A 19,537-nucleotide genomic window follows, 5' to 3' on the forward strand; every position below is an offset into this window, starting at 1 on the left:
CAGCATAAACCAGCAAAGGACCAGCATAAACCAGCATCCCAGCGTCAAAACATACCTAACCAGCATATGCTGGTTTTTTCAACAGGGATAAGGAATATGAGGTCAGTTAATTATGAGATTATTTCTTATACAGCCTAACTTAATTCGTTTTAAATAATTTTAAAGTCCTCTTGTCACAAATGTCACAGGCTCATACATGAGGAAAGGTGGCTAATCTGTAAATTATTCAATCAATGTAGTTTTGTTTCTGATTTTCTAGGACAACACGAGCTGTTGGTGTCCAAGTGGCCCATATTATGTCACATAGAGTTGTTTACATTTGCGAAAATGTGTCATATTTACAAATAAAAGCTTTATTTCAGATGAGTTCATGCTCGAATTTGAGCGTAATTTATTGGTGATCTAATAAAATAAGGCCCTTTCGCTCACTGGGCAGCAGGCAGTGAGTGAGTGAGTGAGCTGGGCATTGAGACACGGCCCGCGTCGGAACTTCTCGGAAGCGGCAGAGAATCACTCGACAGAAGCGGTTGTCCTCTCTGCTCGGGATTGGCCGGTTACGGTTAAAGACACTCCTCTGTTCACGGACGAACACCCTTCCTCAACCGCAATCCTTCCGGTCTCGACTGTTATGTAAAACACCCGAATCTGTTCTCGAAAGTCGACGTTAAAGCTGAGTTGTAAAACGAGATATTTTGAGCTTTCTGTTGATTTATTTACGGTATCACGGGACTAAAGAGCGCGCGATGGTGCTGAAATCTGAAGACGGTGTCGGTGAGTGACGATCGATCGGTAGCTGTTACTTTTGCCAAACTTAGCCTAAGTTACTCTTCATAAAAACATGTTCTGCGCCGTTTATCAACGTCGAGTGTGAGTTTTGAGATACATTAAAATCAGTTGACGTGATTCACTATACAGCACTTTGACTCCTTTAGAAGTTGGTGTGTTTTTTTCCCCTTATAACATGTCTAATAATGCCCACAGTGTTTTATTTTGTTTTAAATAAATACATATTATAGTCTCGTCTCACGGTTCTCATGCGTCATGTTCTGTAACTGTAACATTGAACTTAAGTTAACATGCTATAACTAAACACCGAAAAAAAGTGCATTTTTGTTTTGAGGGTAGTAAAAAAACGATTTTTTTTTAATGCAGAATGAGTGTAGCAATGCTGTCAGGTTGTTACACAGGGTTTCATGTGAACTGTCAATCATATTTTCTTCGTTGAGTAGCCTATGTAGTTATGTTATGAATTATTGAATGAAAAGGCCTCACTGGGTTTGACTAGGAATGAATGTGCTTTATTGTTCCACGATCCTCTTGTTTAAAAATATGTGCAGATCCATGGGTTGGAATGCTTTCTGTGACCTGTGCTGTGTTGCTGTAGAAATTCCTGATGAGTTTGTTTGTGTTTTTGCCTCTTCTAAAAACTGGTGTATCTGAACTAATTCTGACTCTTCTACCTTTCCTGCACATTCACCTGTAATGTTTAATTAATCTGTCTTCCTAGTGAGACTCAAACAGGCTGCAACTTGTCCAGACTGACAAGGCAATCTTCTGCATAGCACTGAATACATGAGCAGTAGTTCTCTCTGAATTCTCTGTATGCATGTTTCCTGCATGTTTAACAGTATGTTGTAGCGTGGTGTTTCCATGTGTGTTTGTAACACTTGTTGTGTGATGGTGAGGAATGTGGCTCAGCTGTCTAGGTTCAGTGAGGGGGTTGGGATGTTTTCTAGGAGAAAGCTGATCTCTCAGTCTCGCATAGCCGGACTATCGAGTATCGATGTAAAATATTCTTCACTTTGCAAGTATTATGGCCAAGAACCATCCACAGAGGTAGAAACCATCTTAAACAGAATACATTTTTGGCCCCTGCACAAAGCACAGCATACAGCTCTGCTTGAGCGTTTCTTGTTTACTTGCTACAAAGTGTCTCATATTTCAAAGATTTCAACAGACTTGAGCCTTCAAAACTGTATCAAATCCATATAAGTTTGTAAACTTAAAAACATGGAAGTGTTCAGTCTTTTAAGCTTTCATAAAATTATGTTTTATTCCAAAGCAAGTAGGGTAATTACTAATATATAATTGTGAGAAGTTATTACTGTTATATAAGTATAATTAGTGCTAAATGAATAAATATACATGTAACCTCACTTCATGTCAGGACTCACTGTACTGACTGTCCCATTTATTACACATCCACTTTCCAAATAAATAAACAAATGTACATGAAATATTGATTGGTGATGATATTTGTCTATTTGAAATATATTAGTTAACAGATCATAAGTTATCGTATATCTAGATTTTTCAGATTCTAAGAGTGAATAACATATTTCCATGAATTGTTATACTTGTAATTACATATTGCAACTTGGCTGGGTGTTGAAAGTAAGTCTGGTTACTAGCGCTCTTTTCCATAGTAAGGGTGTGGGCTGTCTAAACCGCCACTTGAGAAAGAGACTTGACAGGAAATGACACCTTAAACTGAACCATTGCAGGAAGAAGCCTTCATCTCACTGCCCTTTAAAGCATGGTGCATCTAAGGATCATGGAAAATGCAGTGCAGATTAATATTATTAGCATTTGACTTGAGTTAGTTGAGCTGCAGTGTAAAATGGGATGATGATTTTTTTTTTCTTTTTTTTTTTCTCTTCTCTGCTCAGTTTCCTGCCTGTGCACTGTTGATTATCTATGTGACCGCTGTGGTCACGTGACTTCCTGTCATGTGGGATGTTGACTGTGTGTCTGTGTTGTTACCATCAATAGATACACAGAATGTAGTGATACATTTAAGCTATATGGACAGCATCTGTGATATGCTATTGGCTATCACAGAAAGTCATTTCAACCATTCATCCTTCAGTCAATGTGGACCAGCAACTGTTTGGTTACCCACATTCTTCAAAATAGCTTCTTTTGTGTTCAGCACAAAAAAGAACGAAATAAAGGTTTGGGACAACATGAAAGTGCTCAGGAAAAGCGATTGTCAGAACAGCACATGAATGAAGTGTTTATCCGGCAAGGCTTTAAAGCACATCCAAATAATTCAATTAAATTCAGTTCAAGTTTATTTGTATAGCGCTTTTCACTATACAAATCGTTGCAAAGCAACTTTACAGAAAATGAAGTTTCTACAATATTTAGTGGTAGCTTATCAATGGTGACTGTCAGTTAATGTACATATGGCAGAAATTAGCGGTCGACCGATGTATCGGTTTTCCCGATTAATCGGCACCGATAGTTGATTGCTGGAACTATCGGTTATCGACAAAAATCTATGCCGATAGTTTTCCGGGTTGCTTCCATTGCTGGATTGGCTGAGAAGGGTCTGCTGTCATTACACAGTGCGAGAGCGCCCTCTAGTGGTTGAAATCACTGACAGCATGTGCTATTTGTTTAGACACGTGATACTGCACGCTGAACAGAGCGGGAAACTTCAGACATGGATTTAAATGCAGCCGACAGAAAATCCTGCCACGCCACAGAGCGCCATTCACATAGATTTCCTTTAAATTACATTATCCCGAATCGTTGTTAATGTACATAATGAATTGTGTATTGTGCATTTTCAGCAAAACGTTTGTCTTTCTGTGGCTCTAATAAAGTCTGTGTGCTTCATTTATAGAGCTATAATATAGGTCGCGCTTTCTCTTTCCGTTTGCCCCGTTTTTTAAACACCGAACTTCAAACTCATCCATGCCAAGTTGTTCATTCTTGAAGTAAACTTGTGTCCGTTTGGTGATTAAATAAACTGTTTTAGACCGCTGCTCGAGTTGAACGCGACGCGTCCGGAGTGTGTGTGATACCGGTGAGTTCTCCTAGACTATCCACTATCGGTCGACCTCTAGCAGAAATGTACGGAAAAATCAATTAAAGACGTAATCAAACAGACGATGAACACTATTAACAGCAATTATTATATGATGCAATCAAACTTATAGCAAAATGTGGTAGTTCTGTTTCAGGGTTGGCATCATCTGAGGTCCTCTGAGGGGTTGCCATCTTCTCTTCTCAGGTGTTCTGGATCCAGACTGAAGCTTGTGTAAATCCTAGTTACAAAAAAAGAGAAACAAATAGAGACATAATTAGTGTAGCTGCTGTTCCAACCAAGCAAAATTGATTTGTTTAACCCAAGCTAAAGAATAATAATGTGCCTTTGATCAGATATAACTGCAGTACAAGATTATGAGATGCATTATTTGAATGCTTGGCCAAAGAGATGTCTTTAAATAAATAATGTACTTTTGTGATTGCGAATAAGTGCAGTGTTCCGTGAGTGTAACTCTACCGCTGAGTTAATATTTGTTGTGATTGTGAATGTATGTCGCGTTGTACAGTATATTGAGAACTGATAGAATGTGCGCTGTAGCACACGATTCTATGATATTTCTTCAAAGCAGATCATGGAGACATTTTAATTGTCCACGATCGAAAAACATGATATCGCACACCCTTACCTGTAATGCATAAAACTTCATCCATTTGCACAAAAGTAGTGGTGGGACATCTGTGAATGGTGTTTTTTTTTTTTTTTTCTTGAAAGTTTGTAGTTTTGTTAGATAATACACTTTAGATAAAGTCATTCAAAAAAAAAATCAATGTCTATGTTTAAATGTGCACCAAGAATGCAATTATTTTCATTAATCAGAGTAAGGACTTAATAGTAGGGCTAGACAATAATTCAATAGGGCCTTTCGCACCGCGGGAACCTTTTCATAGTACCAGAACTAATTGTGGAACTACCCACTTTTTGGCATTTTCGCACCGCCGGAACTGGGTGCGATTTTAGTACCGGACTGCCTTTTTCGAGAACCAAATTAGCTCCTACTCCGGAGCAGGGTCTAACCAGCACAACTGGTACTAATCGTGACGTAAGTAGACATTGATTGGCCAAACGCGTACGGAAATGCCCTCGCGAGACACAAAAACACCGCTCCGATCACAGCGTCCTCCATCTTCCTGTTGTTAACGTTGTTCTTTTTTGTTTCCGTTGTTGAACGCCGTGCACAAATTACGTTGCTGTCGACCGGTTCCTAGTACACACTGTCGGTGCGAATGCAACCCATTTTATTTGTGGCGTTTGACTTCGTTGCATAAACATGAGCACTGCACGTTTCAAAATCAAAATGCGGTGCGGCTGGTTTATGTGAATGTATCTCTGAAGGGAAAGGACTGTCTTCAGAAAAGTTTCGTCCAGTTTTTTTTGTTGTTGTTCCATTTTCTTTTCTGCAGCGACTCGGAGCACTTTTCATACCCTTTTTTTCTGGCTGAAGCACATTTGTTTCAGTCTATAAGAATAATCAGTTTTTTTTTTTAAGAATTCTCTTCCGCTCACCAAGGATTTATTTGATCCAAAGTACAGCAAAAACAGTAACATTTTGAAATATTTTTATTATTTAAAATTGCTTTCTATTTGAATAGATTTTAATTTAAGATTTTAGATTTGAAAATGTAATTTATTCCTGTGATCAAAGCTGAATTTTCAGCATAATTTCTCCAGTCTTCACTGTCACATGATCCTTCAGAAGCCATTCTAATATTCTGAATATCAATATTTAAAACGGATGAGTGCATTTTTTTTTCAGGATTCTTTGATGAATAGAAAGATCCAAAGATCAGCATTTATCTGAAATAAATGATCCTTCAGAAGCCATTCTAATATTCTGAATATCAATATTTAAAACGGATGAGTGCATTTTTTTTTCAGGATTCTTTGATGAATAGAAAGATCCAAAGATCAGCATTTATCTGAAATAAGAAGCGTTTGTAACCTACGCTATTCCATTCAAAAGCTTGGAGTCAGTATAATTTTTATGTTTTTTGGGAAAGAAATTATTGAAATTAATACTTTTATTTATTAAAATTGATCAAAAGTGATGATAAAGGCATTTATAATGTTACGAAAGATTTCTATTTCAGATAAATAGTGTTAATATCGATATCGGAATTATATCGTATCGACCGAAATTAAGAAATATATCGCGATATCAATTTTGGCCATATCGTCCAGCCCTACTTAATAGCAGTAGGATGTTTATGTGACACGAGCAAACATCTTTTCTCCTGTTTACATGCAATAGGGCTGTCAAAATGGCTGAAAAACTAAATTTTAATTTTGTACTTAAATATGATAAAAATTCGAATTATATTAGAATTTAAAATGCATCATTTCAGGTAAGGTGAAGAAAAGCTTTTGGCTTCTCTTCTGAGGCCACAAGAGGGCGCATCGAGCAAAATATTACTAATGCATGTTTATTCAACGCATAAGATAGCATGACTATCTGTAAAAAAAAGTGCATAATGTTTAAAATAATGTTTATAAACCAATTATAATTAATTAAGTTGCTTAAACAACTATAAACAAAACTGCATCATGTATGTATGCATAGTTTAATACAAAGGGCGGAAAGCCAATCAGACAGAGTACATTTTTCATTTAAAAACATGAGATGCAGTGGGATGGGGAAAAAACCTGCCATAAAGTCTCGATATTAGTTTTTTTCAAAGTTAACTTTTTAATTTATAATAAAGTTTAATTTTACATGGCTTTCTAAACATGCGGCTCCTTTGTGCGAGATGCGAGTGCAACGGTGATAGACGTCCCTCTAGAAAATGTGATAAATATGCGTTCTGTGCCGTGTTAATTTCGTTGACGAATAATTTTCGTCATAATTGTCGTCAACGACATTTTTTTCACAGACGACGAGACTATAATGAACTAAAACTCTTTTTGAATGACAAAAACTATGACGTAAATCTATTGACATTTTCGTCAATGAATAAAAACGAGACGAAAATGTTAGGGAGGGACGCGTCCAGCCCTACTTAATAGCAGTAGGATGTTTATGTGACACGAGCAAACATCTTTTCTCCTGTTTACATGCAATAGGGCTGTCAAAATGGCTGAAAAACTAAATTTTAATTTTGTACTTAAATATGATAAAAATTCGAATTATATTAGAATTTAAAATGCATCATTTCAGGTAAGGTGAAGAAAAGCTTTTGGCTTCTCTTCTGAGGCCACAAGAGGGCGCATCGAGCAAAATATTACTAATGCATGTTTATTCAACGCATAAGATAGCATGACTATCTGTAAAAAAAAGTGCATAATGTTTAAAATAATGTTTATAAACCAATTATAATTAATTAAGTTGCTTAAACAACTATAAACAAAACTGCATCATGTATGTATGCATAGTTTAATACAAAGGGCGGAAAGCCAATCAGACAGAGTACATTTTTCATTTAAAAACATGAGATGCAGTGGGATGGGGAAAAAACCTGCCATAAAGTCTCGATATTAGTTTTTTTCAAAGTTAACTTTTTAATTTATAATAAAGTTTAATTTTACATGGCTTTCTAAACATGCGGCTCCTTTGTGCGAGATGCGAGTGCAACGGTGATAGATGTCCCTCTAGAAAATGCGCAAAATATGTGTTCTGTGTGAACGGCTTAATTTCAGTTTTGATGTAAACAAGATCTTCTCCGCATTGATGTTCTCTTTTTCCGCAATATTTTTAATGAACAATGTAGCAGCGCTGAATCTAGTGGGTTCAACTGGATAAGCTAACAAAAACGTTATAATGCAACGACACATACATCGTCATCGCATCTCGTGCTCCACTGATAAGGCTGCCTGACGCACACCTAAAATTCGAATGCAACATTTTTGCATTCGAATGTGGATTTTTATTTTAAATTCAACGAATATTAGAAATTCAAAATTTTATTTTTTGACAGCCCTAACATGCAATTTTCTTTTTTTGGGGTTATTTGTGAAGAATTGTGGTTATTTTTATCGCCATTATTCACATACCCACATTATATCACATATCAGAAATGGTGAACCCACATACTGTACACTTGGTGTTTTACTGGACAGTGTTTTGATCAACTTATGTCAAATGCAAAACACATTTCTCTGGACGTATTGCTTGGTTATTAGCTGCTGTGATGAACATTGAAATGTCATAGCAATGTTGCAGCAGTGCTGCCATTGCATTCTTCATGCCGTCTCTGGATAAGGAGCAGACAGTAGTGGCTGCGAGTTCAGCAATTTGGCATATTCTCACATGACAGTACCCCTGTCCCGAAGACTGTGGGTCATATAGCCAAGGCTATTTTTAAAATGTCAAATAATGTTCATTGTTTATATTATTTAATATCACCTTTTATGCGTTTCAGATTTAAGTTGCCATTGTCTGTGATTATGACGCATGTAACAGCGGTGCTGCAGCCCTCTAAAACTTTCGGATTGTGGTTTTTGTTAAATTGGTTTGTTTAGGTACAGAAATCAATTTGGGATTCTGTCAGACAACGGTTTTTTTCAGTAGTGCAGGTGCTGCATTACCAGTTTAACTGGCCTGCACAAAAGCCAGACCTGATCCCCACTGGTTCACTTTAACTGATGCTCTTTTGCCTGAATGTTCATGCAGCTTTTCTTCATGCAGTGAAAGTGGATGGGGACCAGGAAGCCACTGCAAACCCGCAGCATTGACATTCTGTTTGACATAATTTTAATTTATGGGTGAACTATCCCTTTAAATTTAAATTAAACTTTTTAATATTAAGAAAAGTTTGACACTACTGGTAACTTGGTTGGTGAGAATCGCTCTCTCATGCACAGTCTATAGTCATATATATGTGGTGTTTACTCATGAGATTTCTCCTGTATGCTTTCATTTGTTCACATAAACGGCAGGATGTTTACTCTGCAGAGCTTCAGGATGTTTGCTCAGCACAGCGGCCCTTCTGCGCTGGGCTCCTCCTCACAGATCACACATCAGATCTGCAGCAAAATCCTCCGGTGCCTAATGATTGTTTAGCTAGGCCAATGATTAAAATAAATCAGTCTGCATTCCACATACAGAGCTTGAAACAGTTTGTTATTGTTGTTCATGTTATTTTTGGCGTATGCCTGCTGCATTGATTTCCTGGCTTTCGCTCACGCTTGCGAGTCGTGTGATATTGAAAGAGTGTGTATGACACAGAAATGCGTCATCTCTTTAAAGTTCTGCCCTCCACTGATTTAAGACCATCTCAGGACACACTGTAGTTGGCGGATTCCAGGAAAACGCATTTAAAAGATGATCTCAGGGCTGCCATGAGCTGTCATGTTGATCATTCTGTTATTACAGGATTAGTTCACTTCCAGAATAAAAATTTCCTGATAATTTACTCACCCCCATGTCATCCAAGATGTTCATGTCTTTCTTTCTTCAGTCGCAAAGAAATTCCAGGATTTTTCTCCATATAATGGACTTCAGTGGTGGCCAATTGGTTGAAGGTCCAAATTGCAGTTTCAATGCAGTTTCAAAGGGCTATACACGATCCCAGCTGAGGAATAAGGTTCTTATCTAGCGAAACCATAGGTCATTTTCAAAAAAAAAAAAATATATATTTTTACTTATAACCACAAATGCTCATCTTGCACCAGCTCAAATTCACCCATTAGGTAGTCACATTGGAAAGGACGTAGGCGGAAGTACAGACCTAGTGTTTATAAAGCGAATGTGCAAAGATAGTGTTTATAAAGCGAATGTGCAAAGAAAGTCATGCCCCTTACAAAAAACAAAACAAAAAGGTAAAACAACGATGGACGATTTTGAAGTTGGAGGAGAAAATGAGATGGAGTTTTTCGCCCTATACCCTACCTTTCTGAACCGGAGTACACAGACGAAGAGCTAAACGCGCGTGACCTTTCCAACAGGATTACGTAATGCGGGAATTTGCGGACATGCATCGCGGAGCTTGTGCAAGTTGTGCATTTGTGGTTAAAAGTATATAAATAAGACCCTTATTCCATGGCTGGGATCGTGTATAGCCCTTTTAATTAAAAGATAAATTAAATGAATGTTTTATGCCTTCATTTGTTAACCAGAAAAAATAAAATACACAACCCAGAATTTCTGAGAAAAAAAATCCACAAGGCTATTGTAAATATACATTTTAATGTTGTTTTTATGCATTCAGATAATTAGACAGAAATAAAACAGAAAGTGAGGAGAAAAAAAAAAAAAAACATAGGGCCCTAAACATGTAATTTTTGTTAAACTTTGAATAAATTGATGTTAAATTGCATAAGTTTCATGATTTTAATTAATTAGACATGCTTTTTGATTAATACAATTTTATTTAACCATTGAAAAGGAAAAAAAACGGAATTTGGAAAAACAAAAATAAAATGGAATTTGGAAAAAAAAAAAAAAAAGATTTCATAGGGCCATATAACTCTAATGTGCATAAATAATAAGAGAAAAACTATTGTAAAATGACTTGTTCTTTTTCACTTCCAAAAATTTTACATTTACCAGCATTTTACTCCATTTAGATCTATTATAGTTTTTCACCGTGTAGAGTAAGGGAACTTACCATTAACTTGTTTGAGCTACGCCAACATTACATTTACGCTACAAATAGGCTGTGTGTGAGTGCAGTAGTGACGTGAATGTGACTCATTGGCCTGAGTGAGACTGATGACATTTCCTCCTCTGCTTGCCGTAGTCACATGAACACAAGCACCACACACCAAGATTATGTGGCTCTAAGTTAATGCGGCTTTGCAAAATATTTGAGTATGCAAGAGACTTTAATAGCAAGCGCGTGATGCACATAAATCAAGCTGTGGTTGGTCAGTTTGTATTTCTTAGAGTTTCTTTTACAGAATCATGTGTAATGTGGACCAGACTGAATGCTGAATATGTGTGATTATAGACAAAAAACTCATTGTTCTCTCTCCTTTTGGCTGATACTGATATAACTTGGGCCAAGTAACGGGATCCCTGCTGTGGCCAGTGTACCTGCTTGATCTAGAAAAAAATGGGGTGAACAAATTAAGAGTAAGAAAGAGCAGAGAATGACCGCTAGATGGGGCTTCCTTGTTTGTGATGGCATGATGTCTGAGGGAGGAGGCAGGAGAGAGAGTCAGACAGAGTGTGGGATGGAGAGGACTGGCTACACTTCAGCAGTATGTGAAATGTGTCTTCCTGTTTGTCAGTTTGCTGTAGACAATGTCTGTCTCTGCCATACTGAACACTCAGCTGCCCCTTCTTACAGGGATATGTAGCCTGGTTTGAATTGATCTGTGGTTGTGCTGCTAATTTGGAAAATGAAGAAGAAAAGAGAGTTTTGATGAGTGAACAGAAGTGGACGGATATCAGAACAACTTATTGATTTCACTAAAAATCGCAGAATCAGGTCAGTTGGCTTTAAAACTTTAAATGGCTAAGTTTTTGGACATGTTTTTCAGCAGTCATCTGTTCCACTCCTGCTGCGTCTAGCAGTCACTGGCTGACCATCAGCTCCATTTCATCCATCAGGAAGCGTTATTGCATGTCTGTGAGGAGTTGTATGAGCACTAATTTAACTTGTTCTTGTTCAGATGAAGAATGTAAGGACAGAAAATAGGAGGTCGCCTGGAGCCTAGGATGATACTGTGATATGCTGTTAAGCTGTATTTGATTCCAGGCTCTATGAGAATGTTTATTATTGCAGGTAAGTTTTTCAAGTGACTTCTGAAACAATCCTCAGTTGTTGCCAAAATCAGGCAGAAAAGCCCTTTGAAGAAAGGTATTGTCTCATTCATCCAGAGGATAGTTGCACTGATGGCTTTATGGAGTTCAGTGATCGATAATCTGCCCACTGCTTCTGTGTTCTTTTGCCAAGCAGTCCCACGCAGCCCTTGGAAATGCTGGACTCTGTATTTTTCAGCAGGTCAGAACCGGTCCCCGCTCCATTAAAGTGAGTTCAGTGCCTTGAACAATGTCCCTATATATGCAGTGAATGTGTTTCTCAGTACTTCAGTCTCTTTGGGTCACCCTACCAGAGGTCAGGTATGTGCCAGTACCTTTGCAAGTGCCATGCTATGTGTTATGTTTTTGGAAGTAAAACCAATGGGGGAAAAAAACAAGTAAATTTGCAATATTTGGCACATTCTATTCCTGAGTTGTTACCTTCCTAACATGGTAAACAACTGCCGCTAGTATTAACAGTGGTATTCACAGTAGTACAATTTTAAAAGGACCTAGATTGGGAATGGGGTGAAATTCTTATTCAGACAAACCTAATAAACCCTATTTGCAAATAAACATATGGAAACAGAGATGTTTCTTTAACTGATGAACAGGTTTTTTGAGTAAATAATGTGGCGAGTCGGCTGCCTCCCCCCTAATTATCATCATCACCCTGTCCCTTAATCGCCGCCCTTCGCCAGGCTCCTGATAGGAGTGGGTGTGTGAGAGAGGGGGGGCGCAGAATCATCCAGGTCTGGCGGCGTGTGATGAGGCACACCTGAAGCGAATGGAGCCTCATCACCGCCGCTGTTAAAATGCCGAGCGCGCCTCTCCTCGAGAGACCGGTCTCTTTCCCCGTGCATGCACGTTGGTGTCCTCGTAGGTCCAGGAAGGGAGTGTTGAGGGATCTCCGTGCCGCCGAAGATGCTAGCTGCCTGACCCGTGGTCCAGATGAGAACCACACCCGTTATACGGCCATCGGGCCAGAATGCCGGGCCGTCTAGTCCCTTCGAGCGCCGTGAGCAGAGAGAAGGATGAAGCCGCTGAAAGAATCCGCCACCCCTCGCGCCCCGGACCGGAGAGGGGAGCACGTGTGGCTGCCTGACTCCGCCCCTTACCTGGACCCTTCCTTCCCGAACACTGCCCCACTTTCACGAACCCCACAGCACGACGAGGACACCAGATCCGCTGTTTATTTCGAACACTCTTTCCCTTTGGACACTTTATTCCCTGTTTTGGACATTTTTTTGTTGATTTTCTGTTAAAGGGGTCATATGATGTTGCTAAAAAGAACATTATTTTGTGTATTTGGTGTAATGAAATGTGTTTATGCGGTTTAAGTTTCAAAAAACACATTATTTTCCACATACTGTACATTATTGTTTCTCCTCTATGCCCGCCTTTCTAAAACGCGTCGATTTTTACAAAGCTCATCGGTCTGAAAAGCGAGGTGTGTTCTGATTGGCCAGCTATCCAGTGCGTTGTGTTTGGCCGAATACCTCAAGCGTGTGAGCCACGTAAACATAAAACCATATCTGCATTTGTGATAGGAGAAATGACAAACAACAAGCGCTACTCTACACTGCTCAAAACTCATGTTTGAGTCATCAGTGGCAAATCCTTTAAATATGAAAACCTATTTACAGTCTGTGAGACAGAACAGCCGGCATTGTAGTCTACTCTTCCAGGATCAGGAAACAGTCCTCCATAAAATGTGCTGCACACATCTAAATATTTGGGTTGAACTGTTCTGGAACAGTGTTGTAAATACAACTTGACCACTGATTTCTAGTTGAGTCCTCTTTTGGAAGGCCAAACAAAGTAATTTCGCTTTCACAACCTAGAGTGAGCAGCGACCGGCGGGCTTGCGGCAACCACATGTGACGTCCCCGGGCTTTGTCCACGGTGAAAGCCGATCTGATGATCCACAGCGCGAAGTTGATGTATTTCCTCAGCGACCAGCACGGATCAGCTCTAGGCATGACATCGTGACGTAGACATGTGGGGGAGTGTTAGAACGAGCCATTTTAGGTAGGCGTGGTTGACTCTTAACTTTTATAAAGAATATCTCTTTGGATTTGAGACTTTAGTCTTTGCAACTTTACAGATCTTCGTTTGTAACCAAGAGCTTGTAAAGGAAAAATTTAAATCGCATCATATGACCCCTTTAATAAAAGCCTCTCCGAGGCCTGACACCACACCAACTGTGTTTGTCGTTTGCTCCTCCCGCCACAATATTTATAGGCTGGCAGGACAGTGGCCTCTTTACAAAGACTTAAAATCAGGCAAATAGAGGTTCTACTCACCTTCACCTATTTATATAGCGCTTTATACAATACAGATTGTGTCAAAGCAGCTTTACAGTGTTAAACCGGAAAAACGTGTGCTGATAATACAAGAGGACAATAGAAAACAGTCAGTTTATCAAATCATTGTTGATTCAGTGATTTCATCATCCAGCTCTCTTCCAATAGTTTCTGTGCAATCAAGTCAACAATGTTGCCAGAAATTAAGCATCCCCAACTAAGCAAGCCAAAGGCGACAGTGGAAAAGGAACCAAAACTCCCTCAGTGACAGAAATGGAGAAAAAAAACCTTGGGAGAAACCAGGCTCAGTCAGGGGGCCAGTTCTCCTCTGGCCAGATGAAACCAGCAGGGTGTGGTTTAATTCCAAGCTGCAGCACAATTCAGATTAAGCAGAGGACTCGTCTTGTTCTCGTGGTCCTGAGCCATTGGCCGACGAGGTCTTCACAGGAGATCTGTCTCTAGGGTTCATCTAGTTGACATGGTCTCTGCTGACATTCAGGTCAGGGCTGTAGAGGTTGTCTCTAGGTACTGATCCACCATCTGGACTGGATACGGACTGGATCCAGGTGACTGCAGTTACCATCTGATCTGGATACAGAAGATCTTGAAGATGGTATGCGGGGAATCAGCTGTATTTGAGAGATAAGATTGTTTCGAGCGAAGGACGTAATGATGGATGAATGCAGAGACTATGCAAAGGTCTTTTTAACAACAATGGAGCAAGTTGAGGTGTGGTGGTGAAGGTTGAACCCTGGTAGGTTTCTGGTCCCCACGAGGAGTGAGCCATGAGCCAACACTTCAGTATTCCACTTAGCCAGCAAGTATAAGTAGCCATTTACCATTTATTCCATCCATTCATTTTCCAAACCAATTGTACTATATAGGGTTGCAGGGATGCTCTCAGGCTGCAGACAGGGAAGCATCCTGTCCATCACAAGGTTAAAATATATTTGAGGAAACCCCAGAGCACCCGGTGAAAACCCATGCAAACGCCACACAGAAAGAGGTTCTGGTTCAGCAGGGATTCGAACCAGGGACCTTCTTGCTGTAAATTTACAAGTCTACCCACTGAGCCACCGTGCTGTCCTTCACCACATTCTTTCAAAGTGATTTACTGCACACTTGTAGGAATGGCCTCCCTTGTGCTGCCAAAAGTTAAGTGCTGAGGGACTGAGAGCTTGTGTCCTGTTCTTTGGAGCCTTCTGGAACCTTCTACTTTCTGGAACTGAGCTTTAGTCACCATTGCACACCACTCCCAGGTTGGATCCATGTGGATTGGACATGTAACATGCCCAGCTGCAGAAACAAATTCCACTGTCCTTGCTCCAGTTCCTGAGACAAATGTCTGTCAGCATTTACTTTTATTATCCAGCTGTCTGTTGGCTTAGCAATGTAATTATGCTACTGCAGGTCATATATTCCTAGAGTGATCAGGAATAAAATCAGAGCTCAGGATCACTTTGAGAGGATGTATGTTTTTGCAATTTCTTCACAGCTCATTTACAGTGGTGTGAAAAAGTGTTGACCCCCTTCCTGATTTCTTATTTTTTTGCATGTTTGTCACACTTTAATGTTTCAGATCATCAAACAAATGTAAATATTAGTAAAAGATAACACAAGTGAACACAACATGCGGTTTTTAAATGAAGGTTTTTGTTACTAAGGGAAAACAAAATCCAAAACTACACGGCCCTGTGTGAAAAAGTGTTTGCCCCCTAAACCTAATAACTGGTTGGGCCACCCTTAGCAGCAACAACTTATTACGTTCAAATCTCATGAACTCTTGATGGGAGAGATGGTATACACATTTTTTTCCATGCGGTGCCTTGGGCTCCCATAGGCACATGCTAAACTGGGTTAGATCCAAGAAAGGAGATCCTCGAGGATTCATTTCCTGACTTTGAGAGGAGAGTTCTCCAGTGGTTCTGGATGGAAAATAAATGTGTGCCAATTCTGACAACATGGAAATTGGGCTGGGTCTTCAAGGGCTTGTTTATGTCAAGAGGCTCTTGGTAATTGTGATTTTTCTTTGCTGGGTTATGGTGCCTCTGCCCATTAGGAAGGGCTCCACCCTTCCATTCACTCTGAACAACTGCAGAGCTGCTTTAGCGACTAATCGAAGCAAAACACTCTTCACACTTCATGCCTTAAATAAGGACCACAGAAACGGGTCAATAAAAGCTCCTGCTGCTCTCAGCAACAGAACTCAGAGGAGGGGTGTGATCATGCTCACTAAATATGTCAGCAAAAAGCCCATTGTAAATGAGGTCACTGAATAAGCAGAAGAGCATGTTCTGGATAATACCCCGATCAAACCAGCTGAACTGTTTCACAAATCCAGAACATAGGCTCGTGAGGCGTGAGTTGAGAGATGCTCATCTTCACTTTTCATCATATTTTCCTAAAACAGACCAATATTTATCTGCCATTTAATAAAATTGGTTATATATTAAACATTGGCTACAAAAATGCAATGATACCAAATACACCAATGTTCAATAAATATTTACATTTCTGAAATATAATAACCAGTATCAACAATTATTCTGCTAAATAATATAGTTGCTGTTTACACAGCCTATTGCAAATATCAGGGTGATGAAAATTAAGCTCATGAAATCAGTATTTATTCAGTCAGCCGACTTATACTTAACACAAAAACACTTTTTAAACCAATTTATTAAAATTAAAGATCTGACTTGATTGCCAAATTCACAAATTGTCTCAGACTTCTGAACACTACTTGAAAATATAGTTAAGATATAGAATAATTGCTTGAATTGTTTGATTAATATAGACACAGGGAAGAGCAGTGCTATCCGCAGGTGTAGAAGTTAGTAACCTGGATGTGGTGTGCACAGTTATTTTATCTGTACAAAATAGTCTGCTTTATATTGCATACTGGTTTTTCTTATCATATTATATTTTATTAATTATCATAATCATAAACACATTTAGGCCCAATCCCAATTCTACCCCTTAGCCCTTCCCCTTTCCCCTACCCCTCCGTTTCGCGCGTTCACGTGAAGGGGTAGGGGTGTCTCGATTCTCTTTTGGTTGGAGGGGTAGGGGTAGGGGTAGGGGAAGGGCTAGATAGCCCTTCAAACGAAGATTTTTCGGGACCACACTTCAAACGAAGGGGTATGAATTATCTCAGGGTAAACCGGCTTCAGCGGCAACATGGCTGCCCGAGTAAACAAAAAGACAAATAAATGTAAGCATTTTTGGCATTAATAAAGATTTTAACGAAAAGTAATCATTTGTTTTGTTACATTCGATCGTGAGTTCATATTTACGGTCATATTACTCAAAGAAATGTTTGCAAAAAAATCGCTAATATTTGCTAACTAACGTCATATCATTATAGACTGCACGATAGTGCCACAACATATTTTCATGTCTGATCAGGGCGATAACCACCGTAGACATTGAGGGGGGCTAGTCCCCCCAATAATTAGAAATCGCTAAACCCTTTTCTCAAATATTGCCAATTTGAGAGAGAGAGAGAGAGAGAGAGAGAGAGATGAAAGTTGCATGTATGTGCATCTGTGCGTTTCTCTTTTTCGAGTGAGTTTACTTAAAAAAACAGCAATTTTATCCTCTCGTCGCTGGAAAATATAATGTATCGATTCAGTATGTAAACTGTTATTAATAAAAGTTGTGGGGCAGCGTTGACAAGTTTCTTTTCTCCTGGATGTGTGAGCTGCGCGATCTCCGATATATGTGTGTGTGTGTGTGTGTGTGTCAGTAAGCAGCGCATTAATATAGAACGGTAATTAAAGGCTCTAATGCACACCAGCACACCAGTATGTGTGTGTATTATAGGAGCTAGACGACGTATGATGACGTGTGACGTATAGTAGTGGTGTCCCAATTCTTAGGGGAATATTTTCACCCCTACCCCTAGGTAGGGGAAGGGGAAGGGGTATAAAATAGAATTGGGATTGGGCCTTAATTGAAGCCCCAATAATTTGACCATTTACTGCAGTTTATCTAGTTATTTACCTATAGTGGCAAATCAATTGGAATCTTGCACATTTACAGAAAATGGCTCACTTCTGCATTGAAAAATAAGGTGGATAGGGATAGAAAGAGCGAGATGACTGGTTTTGTTTGTGACTCTTGACACTTTAGCTGTGTGTGGGTTCATGTGTGTGGGATGTGTGGGAAGCATGTGTGGGTGATTCTGATTAACAGTCTGACTGCTGCACTGAAATTACTCCATTTGAGACCTGATCTGATCCTGCTGCCCTAAAAAATTTGAGATTGACTCATTTATCAGTTTTGAGCGGCAGCAGATAGCAAGTCAGAGGCGACTGTACCAAGGGAAAAAGCTCCATAAGACGTTTATGCAGTGGAGGGAAAGAACCTGTGGGAGAATTCATTACAGAGAATTCATGCTCCTCATGTGGGTTTTTTGAGAAAAGCAAACACTGAGCTCTCTCTTCACTTCATTTCATTGTTCATTGTTGAAGAAAGCTGAACTTTGATGTCTCTGTGTTTGTAACTTGCATGATTTTAAAGGGGTTTTCCATCAACAAACTGCGTCAGTACAGGAGCCAGAGTACAGCAGCATGCATGTGAAGTGGTTCATCGTATCTTTCCCTCAGATTCAGAGAACTTAAAAGGGTTTTTACACTGTTAAATTTGAGAAACTGAGTTTCTTTTCAAATCAGCTTTCATTGATTTAGTGCAGTAGTTATGTCATATGTTTTTCTACATAATTGGTGATGGTGTTTTTAAGGTCATAAACTTTCCTTCTGATTTTGAGAAAATAGGCATAATTCCAATGTGGTTTTTAGAGTGTGTTGACCCAGTATGAGCTAGGCTTGCCGCGATAGACGGTGCTGACGGTGATACCGGTGTTGAGCCGCAACACCGGTTATGTCACTTGCCCACCGCGGCACCGACCCCCACCGTCGTTTAGATTTTTATAGTAATAAAAATAATTTAGTTCAGTAAAAGAACAGACACTACAATTAAAAACTGAACGTGGCTGCTCAATGCAGCGTGCCGAACGACAGTCGCATCACAGATCAGATTGCATTTATTCAGTGAAGGAGAGTGAGTCGAGCTGACTGACAAGAAGAGTGAGGTGAGACAGACAAGACGAACGCGGATGATTTAGTTTCGAAACGAGATGCAAAAGTGCCTGTTTGGCAATATTTTGGATTTTGAAAAGCCTGTTGACTTTTGCCGTTTATCTAAGGTGATTTTGGACGTTTTTTTAAACATTAATTTATTATTTAATTGGTTCCACATTGTTTGCTGATTTTTACTTTATTTAAACTTTGTGTCATTTATTTATTTTTTTTTACATCAAGGTGTATGCCGTGCCTCCAAGCTTTCTTACTCGTTTTGCTAATAAACGTTCTACGTTTCTTATTTATTTGGTTATATATTATACATGTTTACTTAGCCTATTTCCAGTTTTGTATACCTATTTAAACTTTATGGAAGTTATTTGTTATTTTATATTAGGCATAGCCTGCCCTATAGCATGGTGTATTTTTATTTGTTTTGTTAATAAAAGTTCTATGTTTTATATATATAGGCTAAAGTGAGTTTGACGTTGTATTTTGTTGTTGCATTCAAGCAATTGATGCCGAACTGCTGCTATTTCGAAAGTGAAAGTAAAATGCGCACGGCGCTTTTAAGCTATTTAAAAGCGAGGAAAAGAGGGGAAATTCAAACGAACTAAAAACGAACAATTGC

General features: G+C 39.2%; 1 protein-coding gene across 2 annotated transcripts in view; it reads left to right on the forward strand.

Moving 5' to 3' along the window:
- The window catches only part of LOC107671250 (cytohesin-1-like), a 48,160-nt gene that overhangs the window by 11,035 nt on the left and 17,588 nt on the right, over positions 1-19,537 (forward strand). The window contains exon 1 of one of the 2 annotated variants that reach the window (XM_016464149.1): positions 436-771. The exons of the other annotated variant lie outside the window; for it this stretch is intronic. Within the exon in view, the coding sequence (XP_016319635.1) occupies positions 744-771 (28 nt within the window). The 5' untranslated portion in view covers positions 436-743. Of the gene's footprint in view, positions 1-435; positions 772-19,537 lie in introns of those variants that run through there. 2 annotated transcript variants of the gene reach the window in all.

This window comes from Sinocyclocheilus anshuiensis, unplaced genomic scaffold (genome assembly GCF_001515605.1).
Source record: "Sinocyclocheilus anshuiensis isolate Anshui unplaced genomic scaffold, SAMN03320099.WGS_v1.1 scaffold2670, whole genome shotgun sequence".
Taxonomy (NCBI): domain Eukaryota; kingdom Metazoa; phylum Chordata; class Actinopteri; order Cypriniformes; family Cyprinidae; genus Sinocyclocheilus; species Sinocyclocheilus anshuiensis.